The sequence below is a fragment of the Rhinatrema bivittatum genome, chromosome 5, assembly GCF_901001135.1.
Source record: "Rhinatrema bivittatum chromosome 5, aRhiBiv1.1, whole genome shotgun sequence".
NCBI classification, from domain to species: Eukaryota; Metazoa; Chordata; class Amphibia; order Gymnophiona; family Rhinatrematidae; genus Rhinatrema; species Rhinatrema bivittatum.
The window spans coordinates 250638931-250666050 of NC_042619.1; the positions used below are offsets into that span (position 1 = coordinate 250638931).

The following is a 27120-nucleotide window of genomic DNA, read 5'->3' on the forward strand; positions in this document are numbered from 1 at the left end:
TGTTTCCCTTCCTCCCTCCCCTTAACCCTTCTATCCCTCCTCTCCACCCACTCTCTCCTCATTCAAACCACCTCTCACCTCCCCTCCCCCCACAGGCAATGCTGTCCCAGCAATCACCCAACTTTATGCCTGTGCTTATTTGCCAACATCTGTACTGCATATGTACGCGCGTGCAATCTTGTTCCAATGAGTGCATGGCTCTGGGTATAGTAAATGTAATGCATCTAAGTCCCTATAACAACCCCTGGGTCCAGCTTTTCCAAGCCCATGCAATATGGATGCTCCAACGCCGTGCGTCCAAACTGGGCCCCCGCTTCCCTAACGCGCGCCCATCCACCTCTCCCGGGCGCACGAGGCAGTAGGCAAATGAGCCGCTGCGTTAAAAAGGAGGCGGTAGGGGAAACTGTGCGTGCCTAGCGCCTCTGCAGCCTCGGGCACGCAGGAGAGGTGGCTGTCAGTGTGGGTTAGGAAAAAGGGATGCTCAGTTTCACGAGTATCCATTTTCCTAATCTGTGCCCAGCCAAGCGTTAGGAAACTGGATGTTCGTTAATTGAGCGTCCGTTTACCTAACCTGACTGCCAGCAAGGGTTTGGTGTTTTTTGTTTTTTTTTTTAACTGTACTCCTTTTTTCTGTTCCTCCGACTTAATATCGTCACAATATTAAGCCAGAGGAACTACAGAAAAGCAGTATTTTCTGCTTTTCTGTTAACGTTAGGGGCTCCTCCAGACTTAACGCCTGCTCCAGGGCAGGCGTTAATTTTTGAGAGTAAAAAAATGTGCGTGTTGGGTGCACCTTATTTATTACATAAGTAGGTAATAGCTAATAACCTGGTCACGATGAATTTGTGATGAGCACTATTAGCTACCTGCTGGTTTGGACGTGCCAATCCCCTTATTACATAAGGAGTTCTGGTCACACGTCCACGCGCCCGTTCATCCGTGTGCTAGGCGCAGCGCACGATACTGCCTCAGCCTGAATGTGCACCATTTCATAAATGCAGAGATAGGTTAAGATTCTCTTCCCCCCCCCCCCCCCAGCTATAACAGAACACAAGTGAGACACAACCTGCATGCACACATTTTTATCATCACCTTAATATCCAGAAACCCTTTAAGTTAACAATACGAAAAGGTAACGAGAAGTTTATTATGGGGGTGGGCCCGGTCCTGCTGAGGGCTGAGACCAGGATTCAACGCACTCATGGTTGCAGAATTCAGACATTTGACTCTCACCAGCACCGCTGTTGATTGGCCAGAACCGAGAAATCTTTTACCAAAAGAGAGGAGCCGACTGGCCCGCTGAACATTTCCATACAATCGTAAGTCAAATGAGAAGCAAACGGAGAAAAGGACAGGAGAGTCTAGCGCTCCTGCTGGATACCTGTAACCAGAGGGGGCAGTGGTCGGTATAATGTCAGGAGATAGAGACTGTCTGAACCCATGGGTCAAGGGTGGGAGGACACCTCAGGTCCCCTGTAGCGAGCCCGTGCGTGCTTCTCACAGAACATCAAGTTTCCCACCCAAAAGTGCCCCCGCATTTTCAGATTCAGGCCGCAGTCGGAACAGACATAACAGGCTGCATGGCGGTAGTGGTTCTCCTGGATCTTCACTGCTTGGTTTCTGAGAAATAAGGAAATGGAGTAAGATACTGTTGCCGCAGTAGCAGAAAGCACTAAGATGAGGGTGATACATTTCTGGCTAGGGCTGCTCTTGAGGTTCTGGATTGGATGTGCTCGTAAAGGATTAAATTGGGTCTGGGAGGTCCTTGGCTAGGACAAGCGTATGAGGGGTTAGCATAGACCTGTAAGGATCCTAGCTAGGGGGGCACCAGGACAGGCTTGTCCTGTCCTGGAGGCACCAGGACAGGACAAGCCTGTCAGGAGTTAGATTGGACTTGTAAGATTCCTGGCTAGGAGCGACTTGTGAGGGATTAAAGCAGGTCTGTGAGGTACCAAGACCAGATAAGAATGTGAAATTCATTCCTGGATAGGGAAGGGCTGTGAGGAGTTCAAGCTGGTCTAAATTGTTGCTGGCTAGGGCAGGCCAGTGATGGATTAGAGTGGGTCTATGGTTCCTCGACAGGATGGGCCTGTGAGATTCCTGGATAGGACAGGCCCATGAAGGATTAGAGCAGATTTACAAGGTTTCTGGATAAAATGGGTTTAGGAGGGATGAGAGTGGCTCTGCAGGGTTCCTGGACAGGGAAGGCCTGTTGGATTTTTTTGCTGTGCTGCTGGTGGTTGCATTACACAATAAAGCCAGCAGAGGGTAGGAGAGTCCTATATTTTAAATGATCATCACCCGACTGCAGCAATTGTCACTATTCTGTTATTTCTAATTTTTTCTCTCTCACACTTTATGGATATTACTTTGAAGACACATGGGCAAATTCTCATGTCAACAAAAAAGTTATTGAACAGAAATTGGATTGAGTTCTCTTCTTCTCATTCTCCCACCATAATCAAAACCCCTAGAGAGAACACCTTCCTACCCTGACAGAGAGCATATCCCTGAATCATCAAAATAGGCACCTCTCCCTTTCGGTTCTCAGAAACCCCAACCTCCCTGAGCTTACATGTGCATGGCACTGGCGTGACATGTAAGCAGCCCTCCCGATCCTGATCTCATACTCACACAATGCTGGTACCACACTTTTCACAGACGTGCAGGCTCTGGACCAGCGTACTGCTCACTGGCTTGTGAGCATTTGGAGAAAGACGGCTGGGGAGATAGACGTCGGATCTCTCTGCGAAGGAACACATTATCAAGCATAACTGCATATGCTAGGAAGGTAAGAGGGCAAGTCCGGGAAGTCTATGCTTCTGCCACCTCCCATGATTATACAATAGGTCAGATCACAACAGGAATTCCACTTGCAGATGGTTAGATCTGACACCCATGCCACATAATCACCCAAGACCCAGCACACACTTGGTGCCTCTCCCAAATCCATCACACTCAGTGTCATTCATGACCACCAAGGGTCTCACAGGCTCACCTCACACCAGGGCAGGTGCAAGGGTCTGTAGCACCCTAGGCAGACCAATATAACACACACCCCCCCCCGCCAAACCCACCGTGAGTTGAATGTGCCCCTCTAGGAGTGGTAGATATATAGAGTTGTCTCCCTCTTACAGTACTCTCTCTCTCTCTCACTCAAATTACATACACCATGTAGCACAAACCTAGCAAGCAGCGATGGATTGGCCTATTGAGATTGGGCATCCCGTGGTGGACAGGTCACACTGATCACATGATTTTCATCTCAGCTGCTCCTGAGAGAGGTTGCCATGGAACAAGGCCTTTGGTAGGACCGTGACAGAACCCAACCCATCATGGCCCAAGGCTATCACGGCCCAAGGGAGATCTCAGCAGGGCCGCAACAGAGCCCAATCTGTCGCGGCTCGGGGGAGGTCTCTGCAGGGCTACAATGAAGCCCAGCCAGTCACGGTCCAAGGGAGATCTCAGCAGGGCCATGCGGAACCCAACCCACTGCAGCCAGAAGAAAGGTCTATGGCCTGGGGTCGGCAGAAAGACACATCTTGTGGTAGCAAGGCTGCCTCCTTCCACCTCCCCTCCAGCACCAAATAAGGAGCATCGCAGGCTCGGTGAAGGCCCAGAAGAAAGGAAACACCTGAGAGGGGTGTGTGTGTTTGTATAAGAGAAAGAGAGCTTGCATGTATGTGTGCATGAGAGAGAGCACCTGCATGTGTGTATATGAGAGACAGCACCTGCATGTGTGTATATGAGAGACAGCACCTGCATGTGTGTATATGAGAGAGAGCACCTGCATGTGTATATATGAGAGAGAGCATCTGCATGTATGTATGACAGAGAGAGAGTGCACTTGCATGTGTGTATGACAGAGAGAGAGCTTACATATGTGCATGAGTGCCTGCATGCGTATATGAGGGAGTGAGAGCCTGCATGTACATATGAGAAAGAGAGCACCTGCATGTGTGCATGAGAGAGAGCCCACATGTATGCATGAGATTGCCTGTATGTCTATGAGAGAGCGACTGTATGTATAAGAGAGCACCTGCATGTGTATGAAAGCTGCATATGGATGAGAGACTGCGCCTGCATGTGTGCATGAGAGCCTTTGGATGTATATGAGAGAGAGCCTGCATGTATATAGTTTTATGTATGTTATATTTATAGTCCTATTAATTTGCATTGCCTCCTCCCCCGGTTATTTGTATTGTTATCTGTTATTTGTAAGGGCGCTGCCCACAAGTTTTTTGTTCTTTGTGAACCGATACGATGTGCGAACGGCTATCGGTATATAAGAGACGTTAAATAAATAAATAAATAAATGTATGAGCATGGCATGCATGTATGAGAAACAAAGAGAGCCTGAATGTGTTTGTGAAAGCCTACATGTGTATGAGAGAGAGAAAGAGAATAAAGACTATGTGGCCCCCTTCACCCAAATCCATAACAATCTCTGGGAAGTCAAAATATACCAGATATTTATTTAATGATATGGAGAGCAGGAGAATTTTTTTAATTTATGGAGTGTTATTTCACATTTGCTGTTTTAAAATATTTTATTGGTGTTTGGGAAATATTAGAACAAATTTATGTGACTTTTTAAATCATTAGGGGCCCAATATTGAAAGCTGGCCATTTAAGTAACTTGGCTGGATATAACTTATCTGGCTAAATTACATGGTACATTCAGTGGCATGGCTATGTCGCTGAATGTAGGCATATATTTGTACTTCGCCATATCAGTTATAACCATCTAACGTGGCCAGTTAACTTATGCAGCCAAGACCAAATATTGCTCCTTAGCTGCATAAGTTATGCGGCTAAGTCGCTTCACCCACAGCTTATGTAGCAAATGTTTTAACCATATAAGGGACGTATAGATTTAACAAAACTTTTTCAAAAGATGGCAAACCAGCGTTTCTGTTCACTTCGATATTCACCCTTGAAAAAGGACTGGCACAATGAATTAGCAGTCCGAAACACGGCCCCGTGTCGGGTTACCAGCTTCTTGTCAAGAGACAAAGGACCGTCATGAATAGTGAATATTGGAATACCAGAAGTTAAGTACTTCATTTTTTTAGAGTTTTAATTGCATAAAAAAAATTTGTTCAAAAAAATAGAGACTGTCGGGACTTTCCAACCAAGAATGACCTATGATTATAAATAAAGCTGAGTCTAAATAGCGTGAGCTTATACGATGAGGCCTAGTATGATGGTCATGATATAAAGACAAAAAGGTTTTTTGGAGTGGCATCTTGGAACGGTGTCTAAAATTGGAAAAGTGTTGGTGTAGTCATTAAGTGGTGCCATAGTAGGGCATGTAAATAATATACATGTTAGAAGACCATACTTTGAATGCTCTTTTCATGTAAAATCTGTTATTATAAATTACCCTTGCACCAGCCCTGGCTGCATTGTCTCCACAAGAGAAAGCAGGATTCCCATCTGGAGCTGGGTTAGTGGCTCTCCCCCATCTCGGCCAGGGCTTAAGTTTTTCTTTTTATAAGCCCAGGGAAAAGTATGGAACACGTCTGGTCCCCCTATCCCCTGGAGCATGTAAGCAGAGTCAAGCCTGGAGAACCATAAAAACAGGGGACGGTGTAGCCTGCAGTCAATGGGAATGCACTGCAGTGGTGGGAGGGTGGCAGGGAACTGGAGGCAAGGTACAGGCAGAGGAAGGGAGAGAGTGAGCCAGGAGGAAGTAATTGTGCAGTGTTGGGAAGGCTTCTGTCTGAGGTGACTGGACTGAGCTCTGAGAGGAACAGTTAGCTGTGGAACCAGCAAGTCTCAGAGTGGGACTGGAAAAGGAGGAGGCTGCTGCAAAATAAGGAAGGGCTGGCAGCAAGCAAGAACTTTACACCATGATGTGGTAGTGCTGGGGTGGGGGCACATAAGCAGCAGCACAACAGTAGCGTGTTAGGGAGAACGTGTGCCTGTGTCACACAGAGAGTGACCATAACTATGCATACACTTTGTATATGAGAGAGAACGTGTGCCTGTGTCACACAGAGAGTGACCATAACTATGCATACACTTTGTATATGAGGGAGAACGTGTGTCAGTGTCACACAGAGAGTGACCCATAACTATGCATACACTTTGTATATGAGAGAGAACGTGTGCCTGTGTCACACAGAGAGTGACCATAACTATGCATACACTTTGTATATGAGAGAGAACGTGTGCCTGTGTCACACAGAGAGTGACCCATAACTATGCATACACTTTGTATATGAGAGAGAACGTGTGTCTGTGTCACACAGAGAGTGACCCATAACTATGCATACACTTTGTACATGAGAGAGAACGTGTGCCTGTGTCACACAGAGAGTGACCCATAACTATGCATACACTTTGTACATGAGAGAGAAAGTGTGCCAGTGTCACACAGAGAGTGACCCATAACTATACATACACTTTGTATATGAGAGAGAACGTGTGTCTGTGTCACACAGAGAGTGACCCATAACTATACATACACTTTGTATATGAGAGAGAACGTGTGTCAGTGTCACACAGAGAGTGACCCATAACTATGCATACACTTTGTACATGAGAGAGAACGTGTGTCAGTGTCACACAGAGAGTGACCCATAACTATGCATACACTTTGTACATGAGAGAGAACGTGTGTCTGTGTCACACAGAGAGTGACCCATAACTATGCATACACTTTGTATATGAGAGAGAACGTGTGTCTGTGTCACACAGAGAGTGACCCATAACTATGCATACACTTTGTATATGAGAGAGAAAGTGTGCCTGTGTCACACAGAGAGTGACCCATAACTATGCATACACTTTGTATATGAGAGAGAACGTGTGTCTGTGTCACACAGAGAGTGACCCATAACTATGCATACACTTTGTATATGAGAGAGAACGTGTGTCAGTGTCACACAGAGAGTGACCCATAACTATGCATACACTTTGTATATGAGGGAGAACGTGTGTCTGTGTCACACAGAGAGTGACCCATAACTATGCATACACTTTGTATATGAGGGAGAACGTGTGTCTGTGTCACACAGAGAGTGACCCATAACTATGCATACACTTTGTATATGAGGGAGAACGTGTGTCTGTGTCACACAGAGAGTGACCCATAACTATGCATACACTTTGTATATGAGGGAGAACGTGTGTCTGTGTCACACAGAGAGTGACCCATAACTATGCATACACTTTGTATATGAGAGAGAACGTGTGTCTGTGTCACACAGAGAATGACCCATAACTATGCATACACTTTGTATATGAGAGAGAACGTGTGTCTGTGTCACACAGAGAGTGACCCATAACTATGCATACACTTTGTATATGAGAGAGACACACACACACACACACTCTCAGTGTGTCTGTGAGAAAGTGTCTAAGAGAGAGTGTGTGTCAGTGTATATAAAGTCTCTGCAACCTATACATCTGTTTGTGTGACTGAGCACGTCTGTGTGTCTGACACTGGCTGGCAGTGTAGTTGTCTCATTACTTTCACTAGTTCAAGAGCTGCTTGGTTTGCCATTAACCGATTTGAATGGATAGAACGGGATCTTCAGCTTTGTTTACTCGCTGCTGGTCTAGAGTGTGCTCTATTTCTTGGTTATTTAAGAAAAATGTGAAATTTATTTGGGAGACATAAAGCTTAATTCTGCCAGGTTCCAGAGTCCACTTGGTGTGCTTTAGGGAGCTGGCGATACACGTGCTGCAGAGAAAGTGCAGAGGGGGAGCCAGATGCCCCGTGGGCTGGTTTTGAAAAAAATCCCCCTGGCTGATATTTTCCTGCTATCCGCCCCTGCTAGTGAGTGCTCCACAAATGCTTTCACCCCTCCTTTCACATTTTGCAAATGGCGCATACACGTACTCCGGCGGCACCCCACCCATTGACACCGTCCCAGGTGACCGCCTAGTCCCGCCTAACGGTCATGACGGCCTTGCCTCACACCCACATCATCCTCCACTAATCACTCACACTATCAGACATCCCAGGGTCTCGGGGCAGTCACTGCTTTTCCTGTACCTGACTCGAGAGCTTCCTGTAAGATGCGGAAGGAGCTAGATTGTCGTGGCGGTGCCCGAGTCTCATGGTTCTCTTGAAGCATCTTATAGACTTCAGAGTCTTCATCAAATCGGTTCATTCCTGGATCAGGACCAGCACTAGAGAAGAGAAAACAGCACAGTGAATCACTCTCTGTCAGCTCTGGTGAGAGAGAGAGAGAGAGCGCATACTCTGAGGGGACCGGCCTAGATGAACATGAATCTTTTGCCAGTCTGGAAGTTCAGCCTGTGCAGAAAGAATGGTCTCTAATTACAGGAAACGAGACCAGAGTTCAGTCTGTGACCTCGTGACCCCCTTGCCTCCTGGTACTGAGTGCAATGCAGGGGGAGAGTGCTGGGGGCAGTGACTCCAGGCAAGAAATGAGGGGGAAAAAAATTTCCTCTTTTTCTTTTCCCCATATTTCAGTATTTTCTCTGGGCTCTCACCTATCCCAAGGATAGGTGAGAGCCCAGGTCCTACAGTGCTCTCCTCCAAAGAACCTCACAATCAATTAAAATTCATTCCAGTAGTACATAACAGTGTCAGAGATGAGAGAGACAAAAGCTTGGAGGAAGGAGGGAGGATTTCAGAGGCTTCTTGCAGGAGTGCTGAATGGGAGTTGTTAAGTGTGGGGTTGGGGGGTGGGGGGATGGGCCAGGAAGTTTGTTCCAAGGATACCAAGAGAGAGAAAGCTGAGAAACAAGAATGTGGGATGGGAGCCAGGGACTGACAGCAGCTCAGGCTTGTAAACAGACGGGGGGGCAAGCAAAAAGAACAATCGGCAATTAGAGCCGGCAGATACGGTGAAATCAGGCCTTATAGGTCAGGGCCAAGCGTCTGAATGGGATGCTGCTTCACGTGAAGTCCATGAAAAGGGGCTGCGAGCAGGGAGGCAGGAGTAGGAGCGGGACGGTGCTATCCTGAAGGAATAACCCGCGCATGCCATGCCCTCCACCCGCTATACCCAACCCATCCCACCCTTCCTTTGCCCCTTACAACAATAATCCATGGTATTGCATATTCACACAAGGTTCTTTATTACTCCCGGGCGGGGGATTCGGTGCACAAAGATTTAAAATCCTACAAAATGCTGCACGTTTGATATTGGTCAAAATAATTCATTTAAAATGTAATGCAGAAAAGTTGTTACTCAAAGATGCAGAGTTTTAATTATTTTGAGCAGAATTCCTCTAAAAGTACACTGTCTCTTATTCCCCTGGCCAAACCCCCTTTCACTCTGCCCTCACAGGCCCCCCAACTCCTTTGCTTTCCACTATCTCTCCTGTTCCCTTCCACACTCTCTTCACCCCAGCCCTCCGCTCCCAGTCTGACCCCTCTCTCCTACAGCCCCTCACACAGGCTCCCTCTCTCTCGTGCACGCACACACTCTCCCTCATACAGTCTCCCTCTGTCTCACTCACATGTGCGTACGCACACTTACATACATGCAGGCTCCCTCTCTCTCCCACATACGTACCTCTCCCTCTCTTGTACACACATTCACCCGCCCTCATATAGGCTCGCTCTCTCTCACACACACATACATCCCTGCACATAGGCTCCCCCTCTCACACACACACACACCCCTGCACATAGGCTCCCCCTCTCACACACACACCCCTGCACATAGGCTCCCCCTCTCACACACACACACCTGCACATAGGCTCCCCCTCTCACACACACACACCTGCACATAGGCTCCTAATTTCTCACTTACATACATACTCCTTCACATAGGCTCCCCCTCTCACACATACATACACACACAGGCTCCTAATTTCTCACTTACATACACACTCCTTCACATAGGCTCCTTCTCTCTCTGGCGCACACACTCGCCTTCAGCACACAGTACCACACTTCTCTTACTCACAGGCTTTCTTGCCTCTCTCTTCTGTCTTCTTCTGCCGCGAGTGGGGTGGGCTTTGCTCACGGCCCGGCAGCCTTCCTGTTCTAATGCCGCAAGTGGAATGGGCTCCATTCGCGGCCCAGCAGCCTCACTCTTTTTCTGCCGTGAGCGGAATGGGTTCTGCTCGCGACGCGCAGGTCATTCTGCACAGCAGGGGAATTCTGCGCAGATTCTGCCCTCCGCAGTAGCGCAGAATTCCCCCAGGAGTACTTTTGAAAGTGACCACAGCAGCCCCATTTAGCATATAGTCATACATGAAATACACGATCCAATCTGCTACAATCAATGTGCCCCCACTGGCCAAGGGTTGGGATAAAGCCCATGCAACTTCAATATTTCTAAATAAAATAAAATAAAAGTAAGAGACTCTTGCCCAGGAGCATCCCGCTCCATAAATTCTGTCATCGAGGGCATGCGAGAACAGCCACTCCGTGCTGTTTGCCTCCGCCTCACTTTTATACAACCTTCCCCAGACCACCCCCACCACCTTCTGAATAAATGCTAAATCATATCATTGCCAACTGCCATGGGGCCCTGCCATCTACTGGGGACACTAGAGTGCCCATGGCCATAACCTGAACAAACCTGCTCCAGTTGTATTCCTTCTTACACCAGGGAGGGGCTGATGTGATGAATCTCCTTTCTTCCCCTCCCCCACCCCCTTGCCCGATTTCTGCCTGTGGTTCCCTATGGATCCTCCTCCTGTTGGGAGTGATGGGAGGGGTTTCTCTCCAGCGGGCTGAGCACCAAATCAGCGCCACTTCCCCTTTTCCTGTCTTATTTTGAATGCCCCCTGGGACCCCCCCTTGCTGATCCCTCCAGGATTTGTGCCCTCTTGCCATCCTGGACTTTTACCTGCCTATTGCTAAAACCTCCCCACGCTCCCGCCTGGGGCCTTCTCAAAAGGAGTGAAAGGCTGCTCTCTAAAGCTAGCAGACCCGCTGCTCCTTAGGACCTTGGACGAGTCACGTCGCTCTCCACTGCCTGAGGTACAAATTTACTAAGCATTTTTCCCATAGACACAGCAATGGGAGTAAATCAGGGCCTTAGACTGTAAGCCCTCTGGGGACAGGGGAAATTCCTATAGTACCTGAATGCAATTCGCTTTGAAGTGCCCAAAAAGTGGAATACAAATCAAATAAGTAAATAACATGAGGCGAGGAACAAGAATTAAAAGCGTGGATACCCCCTGAGGGAGCGGGCGGCATGCGAGGGCATGTAAGAGAACTAGAGGAGCAGTCGACGCTCCCGAGGAGCTGCCACCACTTCTGGCTACTTCTCATCCTGCTCTATTCTCACTTCTTTAGGCGGATTTCTCAGAACTCCTAGGGGGACACAGGTAGGCAGAGGGCTCATTTCAAAACTACGTTCACAACGGAACATCCAAAATCAGAAAGGGAAATTTGTATTCCTCGATTTTCAGATCCCTCTCTGAGTGGGCCACAATATGGGATATGGTACAGCACATTTCTTTATTAACAATACACAGGGACGCACAATATAAAATCCTATCCCAGTCATATTGGATCCCAGTGTTATTTAATAAAAGCGTGGCCTGCACTGGAGAGGATGTGACCCTAAAGGAACTTTTAAGCACATATGGTGGTGGGTTAAGCCTCTCTCTTTCTTTTGTTTATTTTGAATGAAATGAATAGCAAAACAACAGGGGACACCCAAAAAGCAATATGAAATGAAGGGGCTGCTGAAAACAAAAACCAGCACCTCCTATATTTACAAACTGAAGCTCCCTCATCTTATCCTATCTGTGGGATCTTCAGAAACTCCATTTAAACAAAAGAAAAGGGCACTTAACTTGATGGTGTTTTAACTTTCGGTAGCTTTTTATGTTGTAAAAAACTCCGACAATCTGGCCAGTGTTTCGCCCTATTGGCTGCGTCAGGGAGATTATATTTATACAATCAATGCTCCTTTATAAATGATACTGATTTTTAAAAAAAAAACATGCAATACTTATCAGTTACCAACATCTAATCGTCAGATTGTCGGAGTTTTTTACAACATGAAAAGCTACCGTGGTTACAACACAGTCAAGTTAAGTGCACTTTTTTTCTGTCTAAATTTGAAGGACTGCACTCTAAGAAGAAAGTGTTTTAGAATATTCTTGATCAGTTGTTCCATTTTTATATATAAAAAAAAAAGAAATATTTCTGAAAAAAATGAACAATTCATTAAAGTTTTGGATAGAAATAAAGATTGAATATTTTTTATATAATTTTGGAGGTTTTTTAGACTGATGATTATACCTGCTGCTAAATCTTCAGTAGATGTCACTGTCGATTTGGTATCTGAAGTCTTTTCCTCCTAAATAAACACTTATGAGAAATTAATACCTTTTTCTTGATATTGTAAAGACTGTTTAGTGCGGTAGAATAGCCTATAATTATTGGGCGACTATCCTTAACCACTAAGCCTTCATCCTGTTGATGCAACTCCATCATTGCTCTCTGCTTGGGAATGACAGGAATTGGACTCAAACAGCAACCAACAAGGCCCTTGGCTTGATGGTCTGGGAGGCCGTTAGGTTTGGGGGGGGAAACTGTGTGGTGCGGCAGATGCTGCCATGAGCTTGCTGGGCAGACTGGATGGACCAATTGGTCCTTTTCTGCCGTCATATCTATTTTTCTATGTTTGCTCCCTTAATTACCAAAAAGAGGAGATTAATTCCTTACAACAATGTCTGAACCAAGTTGTTTGTCTTCAGCCTAACTCTGTAGAATCTCGTAAAGTGGAAAATCTTGAAAATCAAGCCAGGCAAACTGGTTTTAAATTTTCCCAAGAGTACGATCAATGTGCATTGGAGTTATTCAAGGAGTATTTACAGGAAATATAACAAGTCTCTGCTGCAGCTTTCCCCCCCATTAGCAGGGCTTTCTTCTCGCCATACGGAGAAGACAGCCACAGAGTTGACACTTATTTTGCGGGAAGGAGGCCATGCAGGCGAGGATGCTTTGAATATTACTGCAATGACTGTGGGCTCCAGTACTGCTGAAATATCCAAGAGAGACATTGCTGGTCAGGTTGTTTTTCTTCAGGATATAGAATTTTTCTTTGAACCTTCACAGCTACGTTTCTTTATGGATTCTAAGAAAGTGTAGAGTCCTAAGTTTCGGGGTTTTTTTATTGGTCCACCACCTGAAATGTTATTGTCTGTCATCTCTCATGTTTTCTTTTTATATATTTTCCTAAAGTATGCTTGGGTGTTTATTATGGATCTCCCTGGATTGTGGACTCTCAAAAGCGTTTTGTGTTATTTCTTCAATCATTGTATTTACTGTTTATTTTTCTTCTTATTGCTTGAATTTTGGTAACACATAAATGCTTTTATCTATTTTGAAATTCATAAATAAAAAGGAAAAAAAATAAAAATAAAAGTAGCACAATGAGCCCCTTCTTGTTGATGTCTCTAGGAACTCAGTCAAATCAAGTCTATCAACAGAAATTGAGAAGAATTTGAGGCTAGTGGTATCCATGCTTCACATTTTTTCAAAAGGAAGATAAAAGACTAAGTGGAAAATTGAGGGCTCTAATATTCAAAAGTCTCATCCTATTCTCACACATCTCTAGTTTGTGATGAATAACTGATGAATTCTGAATTGAAGAAATCTTAAAATCAGAGAAGGCAATTTGATGAGGTTGCAAGTCCTCGATCTTTCCAACCTGTTCAGTGGCTGAGTTTGCCAAAGTAGTAAAGTGCTCTTTAATAGCGGTAATAGACGTGGCCATACCCTGTTGCTTGAAATTTACTGTCTTCTCTGGTATCACAATTGACTGCTGGAGGTCTTCCAGCTTGATGTCAGCTGGTCTCATCAGGGAAGAAGTCCAAGAAGAGAGCCAGGAGACTCACCGATAGCTGAAGTTCCAACAATCTCCCCTCCATAGCTGCAAGCTGCATCTCCTGCTGTAATCCCCGTGGATTCTCCTGAGCCCGCAATGGCTCTCAAGCTACTTCCAGGTAAAGTGTCGGGCTGCTCCGCGGCAGTCGCATCTCCTATCCGTCCACAGAGTTCCATTGCTGCACTCTCAAAAAGGACTACCCTGCCACGAACCGGTCATATCTGGCTCACTTTTGCTCCGTGAGTCAGTGGAGGATTGCGGCAGGTCAGGGCTCAACGAGAAACCTGTCTCAAGATGCAGCGGGCTACCCTCCACGCCACCAGGAGCGAGGCATGACCCTGCCACTCTAGGCTCCAGACTCCTGGCAGCAAACAGGTACAGTCATCTGAGTGATAGGGTTGAACACACAAAAAAAGCTCCCGCATCTCTTTCCTTTTCACAGTCAATAAAACTACCTTTTGCACAATAAAAGGGCAAAAAACCCCCAGGAAACATTCTGCAACAAGACTAGGAGGAATGTCTCGATCCCTTAGCACATTATTGGATTCCCCTATGAACACTGGGGTGTATTTTTAAAGGGAAGTGCCTGATTTTATATCAGCACACGCAAGTGTGGGGGGGTATTTTATGAAAAACATGCGGCGACATGATCGGGCCTTTGCCCAGTTCCCTATCCCCCTAACTGACCTTCCTCCCTTTTCCCCTCTCCTCCCTGACCCCTAATCCCCAACTAACATCCATTTCTTTCGTTTCCCTACTTCCTTCCGCTCAGCAGTGGAAGTAAGTTGCAGATGCCAGCCGGCTGCTGTGCGCGCTTCACAGACAGAGCACGAAATGGCGCTGTCCTGGCCAGCCTGCCCCTACCCTGGCTCCTTTTCAGATGCCCGGAACTTCCGTGCATACCAGTAGGACACGCGTGTGGCCCGGGCTGCTAGGAAAACGCACTTAGCACGCATGTGACCCAGCCATGCGCGTGCCGGCCTTTTAAAATCCCCCCCCCCCCCCCCAAATTTTTTTTTTTAAATTAAAAACCAGGCCTAGAAGTCCCATCCCTTTCCAGGCTCAACTCTGGACTGCCTCTCCCTTACATGCAGTGGGTAGGTATGTAATCTTATGCATGTATTGGTTGCACAATTTTTTTTTTTAAAAAGGCCATTTTGGTGAGTAAAGCACTAAACCTGGATATGGTAGTGTGTCTGCTGTTGAAAAATATAACTTGGACCCCCCAGAGATCCAGGACATTTCTGGCCCAGCTCCTCGCCTCCAGTATTGGCTAAGATCACTGAAAAAAATCTTTTACAATCGGTTACAGGAGTTTCTAGACATCAATAACTTCCTTGACAGTTCGGGGTTCAGATTTAGGCTGCGTCATCACACTGAAACACTTTTTGTATCTGCTTTTGACACCATTTGCCTTGGTTTTAATTCTGGATCTCACCATCTCCTGATCCTGCTTGACATATCTTCAGCTTTCAAACACCCTCAATCTCAATCTCTTACTGGGTCATTCTGCGGCATTGGGCATCACATCTACCGTTCACTCCTGCTTCTCCTCTTTTCTAATCCGTCTTATTATGTAATGACTGGCGATTCCTCATCCAACCTGTACCCCCTAACTATGGGTGTCCCCCAGGGATCTTCACTTTCTTCTATTCTTTTCAATATTTATCTTGCTCCTCTTTCTGCTGCTCTTTCCAGTTGTGCTGTCCTTTTCCTCCCTATTACCAACACATTTGATCTTGCTTGAGCGAGATTAAGCAGAGGCTATATGACAATAAGCTTTCTTTCAATATAAGAAAAAACAAATTGTGTTCTTATCTCGGGTTGCCCAACCTGAAATCCCTATGAACTTCCAAATTCGATGGATTTTCCATCCCCTTTCAACTAAGCGCTCGTAATCAGGGGTGTCACAGTTGACTCCTCTCTGTCTCTGTAACCACAAATTCATTCTGTGGTTCAATCAGCTTATTTCAAACTTTGTACACTGCATTCTCTGAAGCTCATTTTATGCCTCCACAAATTCCTCACTGTGATTCAATCGATCCCTCCCTTTGTCTTTGCTGGACTATTGTAACATCTTGTTTTTAGGTTTGCCCGATTCCCATCTTTGGGCTTTGCAACTAAGCCAAACTTCTGTGGCTAGGCTGATTTCGGGTTCCTCTCCGCTGAATCATACCTCCCCCATTCTTGAAAAAACTTTTACATTGGCTTCCAGTCTTCTGGCGAGTAAAGCTCAAAGCTCTCACCGTGGTCCGTAAGGCCCTTTACCAGCTTGTGCCGTCTGCATTTGAAAGTACATCCCCGTTCGCCAGTTACGCTCTTCTGCTCAGCTTTGGTTAGAAATTCCCTCCTCCATAAGAGGCTCTTTCGCATTGCTTTGGTTCAGTAAGCTACTCAAGGCCTATCTTTTCACCTGAACCTTCCCTGGTCAATAAGGGCTAGGAATTGGTTTGGTCTGAACATTATGTACTCCGTTTCCTTGTATTGCAGGCTTAATCTTTGTTCATAATGCTGTTTTGCTTTTGATTGCTTTGATGTGCGGTCCCGGTCATTGGATGTATACTAATTGTATTACTACGTGGGTGTTTGTGGATTGTATGTTTTATGTGCGTGTATTGGGATCCGCTAAGATTGGTGGATTGGCGGAATACAAATATTTTAAATATATAAATGCCTGCAGAAGTCCTTTTGAAATAACTCTCCTTATGGAAATGAATTAATCCCCATCATTTAACCAACCAGTATTCCAAAGAGTGGCACATTTTGGAGAATAAGCATCTCTCCTCCTTACTCAACAACAACCTTTCCGTTTTTCATTTTATTGGGGGGCCCCCCTTTCTTGAAATCTGCTGAGCAGATATAACCGATAATGTATCCGGGAAGGGTAATCTTCATGGGGATTTCTGCGGATACATCTGCCCTGCGTGTGGAGAAAGGCACGCGTGCGGTTCCATCGGGTGCACACTTTTACCTGCGTTGTGGTTAAGGCAATTCTGGGGCAGGGTTAGATCAGAGAAGGAAACTGCTCTCACATCGGGGGGCCGATGCAATACAGTGCGCTCAGCCGAGAGCACTGTATAACCCGCACTCCGACACGGGTTAAATAGGTGCTAATCACATGCAAATGCACGTGAATGAGGCTATTACTCATTCACTCTGATTGCAAAAAAAAAAAAAAAGTGTTCCTCTCAGACGCACATTTTGCTCTCAGATATTAACGCCTGCCTGGAGCTGAGAGCAGGTAAAAGAAGTACAGAAAAGCAGAATAAACTGCTTTACTGTGTTTTTTTTTAAGTAAAAAAAAAAAAAAAGTAAACAAAAAACCCTCGGCAGACCGCCGAGTTATGAAGACCGACGCCGGCATTGGTCTTCATAACCGGCAGCCGCAGCAGAGTCACATTAGCAAGGAGGCACTAAGGTTGCGCAAGCGACCCTAGCGCCTCCTTTCTAGTGCAATCCCCTAATTTGGGTATTGCATGGTGCCCCCCCTTGCAGGCACCATACGCGTATTAGGAAAGTGGGCGCTGACTTTCAGCGCCTGCTTTTTATTGCATCGGTCCCATAGTTAGGCTGATGCAATAATCTTGCTGCTAATAAAATACGCACTGGTTTTAACACACATTTTTAACGCCAAGATTTTTTATTTTTTTTTTAAACTCCTGATACAGTAAACTAATGATGTGCTAAATGCATCGGGAGTTTAAAAATGCATGTTTGGCACATGTTGAATGTCCATTTTAACTAGGGAAGGGGGTGGAGACCTCCCTGACAGGCTATCCAGGTAAGTGGCAGCGATTGCTGCCACCACTTAGACAGACAGATAAATTAGTATTTATCCGGATATCTGGCAGCAGGAAATAGCAGCCAGATAGCCATATAAGTACTGATTTATGCATCTATCTGCTGCGGGTCACTGCTACTTAGCTGGATAAGTACTTTAGCCAGCTAAGTAGCTGCAAACCATGCCAGACAGCTGTATAAGAACTGATTTATGCGGCCATCTGGTGGCTGCTCCCTGCTGCCACTTACCTGGATAAATCAGTACTTATGCTAAGTCAGTTATTATCCAGGTAAGTGGCGGTGGGTGTTGGCACTTAAATAGTCAGAAACTCTCTGGGTAACTTTTTAAAAACTAACTATTTTTTTCATAGCGTTGGGGGGGGGGGGGGGGGCAGGTAATGCTTAATGTCCTCATATGCAAGGGATTTCCATGCGAGGACGCTAATCAGTACTCCTGTTTGGAAACGCACGCGCAAAACTCCTTGCTGCCTTGGCAATAAATTTTGCCACAGAAAATGCAGGTTGAAGTACACCCAGGAAGGTTCTGCATCGGCCTTAAGTGTTGTATTTTCAAAACTGTGCATGTATTCTTTCGTCAGAAAGAGCGTCCCTGGGAAAAAGCAAGTGCAGATCTCCGCAGGATGCCTTTTCCCTGGGGACGTTTGCAGAGGAAACATGCATGCGGAGCTTTCCTTTGAAAACTGGGGCCCAGGGACTTTGCAGGAAGGCGAGCAGGGTGAAAACTGCAGCCCCCTCCCCTCATGTCTAGCGCATACAAACTTGTCGGGAGCAATGTCCTCCGAGCTCAAAGGGAAACTCTTTGCAGACTTTGCCTGTGAAAATTCAGGCCAACGGGGGAATGCGTGTGTGAAGTATCGAGTTAAAGGTAAGCACAGAGGTTTCAAAATTAAATCCCTACGTGGTACCGCCTCCAACCTAACCCCACTCTGGGGAAGGGAAGAGGAGAGAGAGTTTTCAAATTGTTTTAATTTTAAAAAAGAGAAAAAAACCTACAAACTCATTTACCTATGTAAAAAAAAGTTTTCAAAATTACCCTCTGTAAAGTCCAGATGTGAACTTGCCACGGGGAGAAAGCATTTGCAGACATTTGCGTCCATTTTTTCTGCAGATACTTCCCCCCTCCCCGATATAAACAAACCACCCCCATTCCCCAGGGAATGCCTTCTACTATGGTTAAAAGTGCGTGTGTTGAGCGCTGCATCTACTTTTGGCAGGGCAAAGGGCGGGCAGCGGTCAGACCACCCTTTTCACCTGCCGAAAAGGCTTCTGGACACCATCCTCCCTGCGGATTGCTTCATCTTTCTCTCTTACCACAATATGGACTGAAATCTCCATCTGCTCCTCTTCACAGATGCTAGTGAATACTCGGTATTTGGTGCACGAGACGTGTTCTATTGGACGTCTTTGGTTCAAATAAAGAAAATGTTTGAAGGAAAGCTTGGGTGGTCAAGTGCCCGGCGGTTAAAATTCAGTGGGTGGGAAAAGTGCCGTGTCAGGCGTCTGGGGTGCAGATATCCGAGGGGCAAGGCCCTGATGTGCGCTCCTCAGGCCCTCTCGGCACTCCAGAGAAGGCCCCGGCTGGTTCCCAGCGGCCATAGTCATAAGATTCTGAATGTTTCCCTGGAAAGACATCTCTCCCAGGTGGCACATAATACCTATTTTAAATTGAAATTATTAAGGCAATTGAGACCGCACTTGAGAGTGAGAGCGCTTATGGCGGTAGCTTATGCCTTGATTCTTTTCACAGTTGGATTATTGTAATGTGATATATTTGGGATTACAGTGAATACTGATTCGAATGTTACAACTTATTGAAAACACTGCTGCTCGAAGAAGAAGAGAAGGGCAACCAAAATGATAAAGGGGATGGAGGAGCTGCCCTATGAGGAAAGGCTAAAGAGGTTGGGGCTGTTCAACTTGGAGAAGAGACGGCTGAGGGGGGATATGATAGAGGTCTTTAAGATCATGAGAGGTCTTGAACAAGTAGATGTGAATCGGTTATTTACACTTTCGGATAATAGAAGGACTAGGAGGCACTCCATGAAATTAGCAAGTAGCAAATTTAAGACTAATCGGAGAAAATTATTTTTCACTCAACGCACAATAAAGCTCTGGAATTTGTTGCCAGAGGATGTGGTTAGTGCAGTTAGTGTAGCTGGGTTCAAAAAAGGTTTGGATAAGTTCTTGGAGGAGAAGTCCATTAACTGCTATTAATCAAGTTGACTTAGGGAATGGCCTCTACTATTACTGGCATTAATAGCATGGGATCTTCTTAGTGTTTGGGTAATTGCCAGGTTCTTGTGCCCTGGTTTGGCCTCTGTTGAAAACAGGATGCTGGGCTTGATGGTCCCTTGGTCTGACCCAGCATGGCAATTTCTTAAAAAAAAAAAAAAAAAAAAAAGAGGGTTTTTTGTGAAAATCTTGGAGAACTTTGGTGAAACCCTTCTTGTTGGAGTTACATTGGCTACCTATTGTAGACTGATGTAGGTTCAGGATCCTGGTTTTGGCATTTAAAATGTTGAACGATTCTGGTTCTCCTTCACTGAAGGATTCTTTGGAATGGCATGTGGCCAAAAGAAATCTACGTTCTGTAGGAAGACAGTCTTTGCGTCTCCCTCCAGTGAAAGCATTTAAACATTCCCATTTGGGTAGCAGATTGTTTCAATGTTATTCCAAGTTTGTGGAATAGTTTAGTTCTGGAAGTGAGAGAAGAAGTAAATTTAATGAAATTTCAGAAGAAATTAATAACTTGCCTTATTCTATGCCTTACATTATGATCATTTTATTTTTTTTACATAGCTTTGGGTGATCGCTTTACAGATAAAAACGATTAAAAAATGCCAATAAATAAATTAAAAATGATATAGGGATGTGCATAAAAACAAGTTACAAAACTTATCAAATGCCAAAAAATTAACAAGCTTCTACATCTGAGGCCCCCTTTTGAGCTTCAGTTCCTCCTTTGATTTGGTCCTGGAACTAACCTGGAGAGAGGGAGTAGATTGCTCTGAACTCAGGATAATAAATTAGTGCCAAAAAGGAAGGCGATAAAGCATCTGTACAAAGTTATTGGCGAGACCTCACCTACAATAGTGTGTCCAGATCTCAAGCCCCTACCTCCAAAAAGAATATAGAAAGGTGGTGGTCCAGAGAAAGGCTACCAAAATGATATAGGGTCTGCATCAAAAGCCATAGGAAATGAGTCTTAAGGCCCCATATTTGAATACCTGAATAGAGAAGAATCAAGATAGAGACGTTCAAGTATCTCAAAGGTATAAATCAGGCACAGGAAAAGTAAACCTTTTCCACAGGAAAGAATATTGTAGAGCAAGGGGGCACAGTGGAATAACGATCAGGGAAGGATGGTGGATTCAGTGAATGGGCTCCCAGTGGAGGTGGTGGGGACAGAATTCAAGGAAGGCCCGAGACAAGTACAGAGGATCTCCGGTGGGGAAGATGTGAAGAGAGCGCCTGGGATCAACTGGGGTTTAAGGCCAAGCACCAGGAGCAAAGGCTAAATGGACCTCATTTTCCTTGTCTGAACATTCCCTGCCTGAAAGTTTGAAAGGAGAGATTGAGAGACTGCAGTGTTTATTTAGTTTTAGCCTCCTTTCCAACAGCTCAAGGTGACCGACATAAAGTACAATGAAATCACAAGCCAGAAAATAAAACAACAACTCGCCCTTCACTCCCATGAAGAGCAGAGGCAAGGGGAGAAGCACCAAACAAAATGGGCAGAGAGGGGAGAGACATGACCTAGTGTCACTGCAAGCCATGGGGGCAGACCACAGCTGCTGGAAGGTCCTGGTTGCCAGGCATTGTCTAGGAGGCTAGGGGGTCCAGTATCAGCCCTAATAGTTTTGGTAGCTGTTTAGATTACTACAAAGCTTGACAGTAAGACATGTGGCAGGAGGTGTGGAGTATTGGATTATGTAATCTCGTCTATCCAGCATGGGACAAACAGCCAAGCTTCTACAGCTGACAACTAGGATATATTCTTGCATGTGGACAGGAACAAGTGGAGAAGCCAATTGATCTTTATCTGCTGTCATTTCCTCTATTACTATGTGTGTGTGGGGTGGGGGAGGGAATGGAAAGCACTTTTCTTTTGGAGGGGAGCAATCTTAGGAAATGAGAAGCCATCCAATCAGAAACATCCATAATAGAGGAAGGCAGCTGAGCAAAGATATCAGATGAGAAACAGACACATGATAAAAAAAAAGTTGTGTGTCATCAGTTTAGCAAGATAGAAACAGTAAAAAAAAAAAAAAAAAGCAATTTAGGCCAGTGGCTCAGTGCCAGTGCTGCATACTGCCATGTGGAGGGACCTGGGTTCAATTTCCCACTCAGGACTTTCACTCCCCAGGACCCACTTGAAAACAAATTGTTAGTCCTAATCTGAACTTCCCCAACAGCAAGTTTAAAGAAAAAATAAAAGTAAAAATAGCAAACTGGATCTCCCATCCTCCTCCGTAAATAATCAACTAGATTTACATAAGAGGCTACAAAGTACAACATTCTGAGCTTAACCATAAAACAAAAAGCCCACGCCCAGCACAGAAATGCATTTGGTGATGGCACAGATGCTCCATGCTGGAACATACCTGTCTGTACACAGCACATAACCTCCTCCCCTCCCTTCCACACCTGTAACTCAGCTAGTTAACGCACTCCCCTTACACACACACACACCTGTAACTCAGCTAGTTAACGCACTCCCCTTACACGCACACACCTGTAACTCAGCTAGTTAACGCACTCCCCTTACACGCACACACCTGTAACTCAGCTAGTTAACGCACTCCCCTTACACGCACACACCTGTAACTCAGCTAGTTAACGCACTCCCCTTACACGCACACACACACACACCTGTAACTCAGCTAGTTAACGCACTGCCCTGACACGCACACACCTGTAACTCAGCTAGTTAATGCACTCCCCTTACACGCACACACCTGTAACTCAGCTAGTTAATGCACTCCCCTTACACGCACGCACACACCTGTAACTCAGCTACACTCCCCTTACACGCACACACCTGTAACTCAGCTAGTTAACGCACTCCCCTTACACGCACACACCTGTAACTCAGCTACACTCCCCTTACACGCACACACCTGTAACTCAGCTAGTTAACGCACTCCCCTTACACGCACACACCTGTAACTCAGCTACACTCCCCTTACACGCACACACCTGTAACTCAGCTAGTTAACGCACTCCCCTTACACGCACACACCTGTAACTCAGCTAGTTAACGCACTCCCCTTACACGCACACACACACCTGTAACTCAGCTAGTTAATGCACTCCCCTTACACGCACACACACACCTGTAACTCAGCTAGTTAATGCACTCCCCTTACACGCACACACACACCTGTAACTCAGCTAGTTAATGCACTCCCCTTACACGCACACACCTGTAACTCAGCTAGTTAATGCACTCCCCTTACACGCACACACCTGTAACTCAGCTAGTTAATGCACTCCCCTTACACGCACACCTGTAACTCAGCTAGTTAATGCACTCCCCTAATATACACTCAGCTTCAGGTAACTTTATTGGCAGGACAATTTTACACAAGCTTCCAAAGTGGTATACATAATGATTAAAATAAAAAAGAGGAAGAAAGGAAAAAAATTACAAAATAACAATACTAAAGTAAAATTACAGGTTAGAGAAAACACAACAGGAACAAAAAAAAACTTAGGTTTTCATGCTGGTCCTATTCTCCCTGGTCAGGTTTCATGTTTGGCCTGGTGACAGGATACCACATAGTTTGCTGCTATAGCTGCTGTTTTTCCTGTACTCTGCTTACTAATACACCTCCCCCACACATACACATACCTGTACTCATTTACCTAGTATACCCCAAACACATACCTGCATTCAGCTAGCTAATACTGCCCCCCACGAATACCTGTACTCAGCTACACCCCCATCACACACACATCTGTGCTCAGCTAACATATCCTGTCCACACACACAGCTGTACTTAATACCTCTCTCCCAATATAGACACAACTGTACTAAGCCTATAAACTTTCCTCCCTTAAGACTTTACCCACCCTCTCGTACCTCTTCTGACGGTTGGAGGCCATGGGTGAGAGCCGGGGAAGGATCGTTAGGCTCCGGGGAGAGGCAGATCTTGGGTGTGTCGGTGAGGGAGGCAGAACAAAAACAGGAGATCCCTCCCTCCGTGAATAATTCCCTCCCTCCTGCAACCAAACAGAAAAAAAAAAAAGTCAGTCAGTCAGCAGGCACAGTGCAGCAGTGAAAAGTGAGAGATTTATAACAGCCAGCCTCCAATCTGGGGATCCCAGAGTGCTTTACCAGCAGGTTACATATGATTTCAATGCCTGGACTGGAACCCAGGACTCCACATACATATACAGAGTATATTCTTAGGATTGCATAGTCATCGGGTGTACAGAGAGCACTAGGACACCTTCTCTGAGAAAGGGAGATCCTGTCCCAAAAACTCAAGAGATTAGAAAGCAGAAAGTGCATGACAGAACCAAACAGAACAGGGTTACAGTTACCAACGAGCTGGCAGCATAGCACCAAGGAGGTCATGGTGTGTTTCACAGTATCCTAATGCCAGCCAGCCCTGGATTTCTCAACAGGTACCCCCCACTGTGGCTGTGCCTAGGGCGGCAAACATTTAAGAGCAGCAGGCTGGCTGAGATTTGCTGCCTTCCAGCTCTGCTGAGTCTCATTTAGCAGAAAACAGCCCTCTTGTTACCCTGAAAATAGACCTTTAGAAGAGGAAGGAGCGTGAAAGCACCTAAAGTGCCTAGGAGCAGCAAAGTCCTAAGTCCGTCCCTGCTGCCAGCCCCAGCCCAGGCTGTACAACAGCCTGGATCACCTGCACCCTGTACGTTTATTGAGGGGGCCGGGGCACGCTCGGGATCCGTGTAAGAGCTCAGTCGTGACAGTACTAAAAGGAGCTGGCGCTGCTACTACCTGGCCGGCTCTTCAAACCCTGCTGCCGCTTCCGCCCGCTACTTTGTGATGGGCAACTGGGAAGCTCCCCTGCCTGCCTCAGGCCTCAGCACGGTGTTGCTAGATTTCTCCCTGCAGCCTCTGAACGGTTTCCTCGCTAGTGATTCTATAGGGAAATTGGACCTGCCAAACATTCCTCATGGGCGCGTTTCCCCCTCCAAGACCAACATACTGTTTTAGCCTCATAAGTTTAGTAAGATGTCCAAAAAGAGTTTGGTGAAATCCATTCTGCCAGAGCCTGCCTCGGATGGCTTGACAGACAGATTGACAGACAAACAGGTTTTTGTTTCATTACATCATGGGCCTAACACCCAACTAGGAGCATAACAGAGTACCAGCAGGGTTTACGCTTCCCAGCACACGCTCACCGAGCCCTCAAAGGGGCCGGGACTCACCTCAGATTCTAACTAAACTTCCTGTCTTCAGTCTGTGGTTATTGCATCTGGTGGATGGAAAGATACCATTCAGAACATGTCTCTAGGGGTATCCTAGGTGATGTCCAACTCTTGCCTCCTTGAGCTCCTGGAACCTGCATTTTTCCTGCTATTTTGTTTCTTCTCTGCCTTTCATCCAGTACAGGTAAGAGGAAAGGAAAAATCCAAGATCCAACCCATAGATCCCCTGCTTCCCTTATCAGGTTCTGATGGATCAGTTTGTAGCCGGTGGTTTTGTTGTCTTACAGGAGCAGTAGGACACCATTTTGGTGGGGTGTGGGGGGGGGGGGAGGAGCAAAAAAAAAAGCAACTTCCTCCTCTGCCCCCCCCCCCCCCCAGGCTCCTTAGTTGCTGATACAGTGTGAGACAAAAAGTTGGTTGGGCCATGGCCCTGGTGGCCTACTCTATTCCACTGCCTATGGGGTCTTATTGGCTGATGTCTTGGTTCATGTTTGCCAATGGAGGTGAAACTACAAGACATTACTAAATCCCAGTCTAAGTCCCCCATCCCTGCTACCAGAGTCTTGCGAAATTCCAAAGTATGGAGGAAGCTACATCTCAGGAAGCAATGGAGCCTGCATCGGCGACACTCTGAAGGGTAAGCCCCTGCGCTTCTTACCATGGAAGAGAAGGGGGCAAACTCTCACAATAGATCAGCTGGCGCTGCAGTTTCCACTCCAGGAGGATGCCAGATCGGGGGAGGGAGGAAATCAGTGGATGGTGCCCTTGGATCTCCCGCATGATGCAAGGGGATGGGGGGTGTATGATGAGCTGCAGGAGAATCTTTAGCGACTGCTGCACAACCAGGGCATCATCAGGCACCCTAGGGGAAACCCTTCAGCCTTGCATCTCCACTCCCCCGACTTCCCTACTGAGACAGGAGTGGCTGGGGCCCGACCCGGCAATGAAGGGGAGGGCAGTGAGAGAGTGAGTCCGAGCAGGTCTTCACAGCGCCGCTCCAATCAAAAGAAGAGAAATCTAGAGACAGCGGGAGCACTTTAGCTTAGCTGCCACTGTTAGTGAGCGGCGAGGCAGACCTGGAAGTACCGGGCCTTGCTTAAAAGTGGGTGGGTGGGACCCAGAGGTTTCTGAGATTCCGCCACCCCAGGCAATTGCCTGTTTTGGCTAACGGAAGATCAGACCCCGTGTGAGTCCCTAGTACTATGAAGACATTTGAGTGTACAAGATCTGTAGGCAGCTATTCCAAATCTTTGGAGCCGGCTCAGACATTAACGCACCATACTAATCATTTGATGTATGTACAGACACAGGTTTTTGTACTTCAGAAGATAAATACAAATGTGATGGAAAAAAAAAAAAAAAGCAATATGGCTTTAAAAGATTTGACAGAATGCCTGGAAAATGTGGACTGTCAGTGCAGTTTAATGTGACCTTGATCCCCAAAACTGTGATCCTTAGTCGAAAACTCAATAACTGCAAGGACTGAACAAGAATCCCATGCCTTTAAGAAATGGCGATGTCATCAGGAGAGACACTGGGTATAAATGATGAGATCTGTAGTGAGACTGAGGGAGGGTTTTTTGTTTGCTTAAGTCAAGCATACAGTCAAGACTTGATTCAGTGGGACTGGATTAAGAATTATCTCTGAAGGGTTATGTGGCAAGAATTTATTGGAAAGAAGTTTGCAGTAACTACAGATGCAAAATGCAAGCTGATCCAGCTTTTCCCATGGAGTACATTCAGCCATATGTTCCTAGAACAATGGACCAGCTATTTCAGGGAGCCCCTAGGAGGATCATGCAGTCCAAGAAAGAAAATTGTGGTCTTTTGGAAGTCTCAGCGTTCATCTTAACCCTCGGAACTAAGTGAGTGGAGTATTTGCTTGGAGGATGAACTGTACTGTTGCTCCAGAGAATGAATTCTGAGTGGGAGGAGGCTTTTTTTTTTTTTTTTTTTTGCTGCTGTAATGTGCTATTCACTGTGGACCCTTGTGGTTTTGGATCTTGCTCAAGAAACCCTAAGTTTGTTGTGTAAGGAAAATAAATTGGCGGCATCGGAACCCCCAGAACCCACACTGGACCAACCTCATCTCCAGGGTCCGAGTTTGATTGAGCGGATGGT

At 46.1% G+C, this 27120-nt stretch overlaps 1 protein-coding gene across 3 annotated transcripts in view; it reads right to left on the bottom strand.

Moving 5' to 3' along the window:
- Window positions 1-1067: 1067 nt before the first annotated feature.
- PDLIM2 (PDZ and LIM domain 2) overlaps window positions 1068-27120 on the bottom strand; it is a 60030-nt gene continuing 33977 nt past the window's right edge. For all 3 annotated transcript variants that reach the window (XM_029603790.1, XM_029603791.1, XM_029603792.1), the window contains exons 7-10: window positions 23678-23817; window positions 8009-8145; window positions 2635-2746; window positions 1068-1620 (exon numbers count right to left, since the gene is read on the bottom strand). In XM_029603790.1, the coding sequence (XP_029459650.1) occupies window positions 1446-1620; window positions 2635-2746; window positions 8009-8145; window positions 23678-23817 (564 nt within the window). In that variant the 3' untranslated portion in view covers window positions 1068-1445. The remainder of the gene's footprint in view (window positions 1621-2634; window positions 2747-8008; window positions 8146-23677; window positions 23818-27120) is intronic.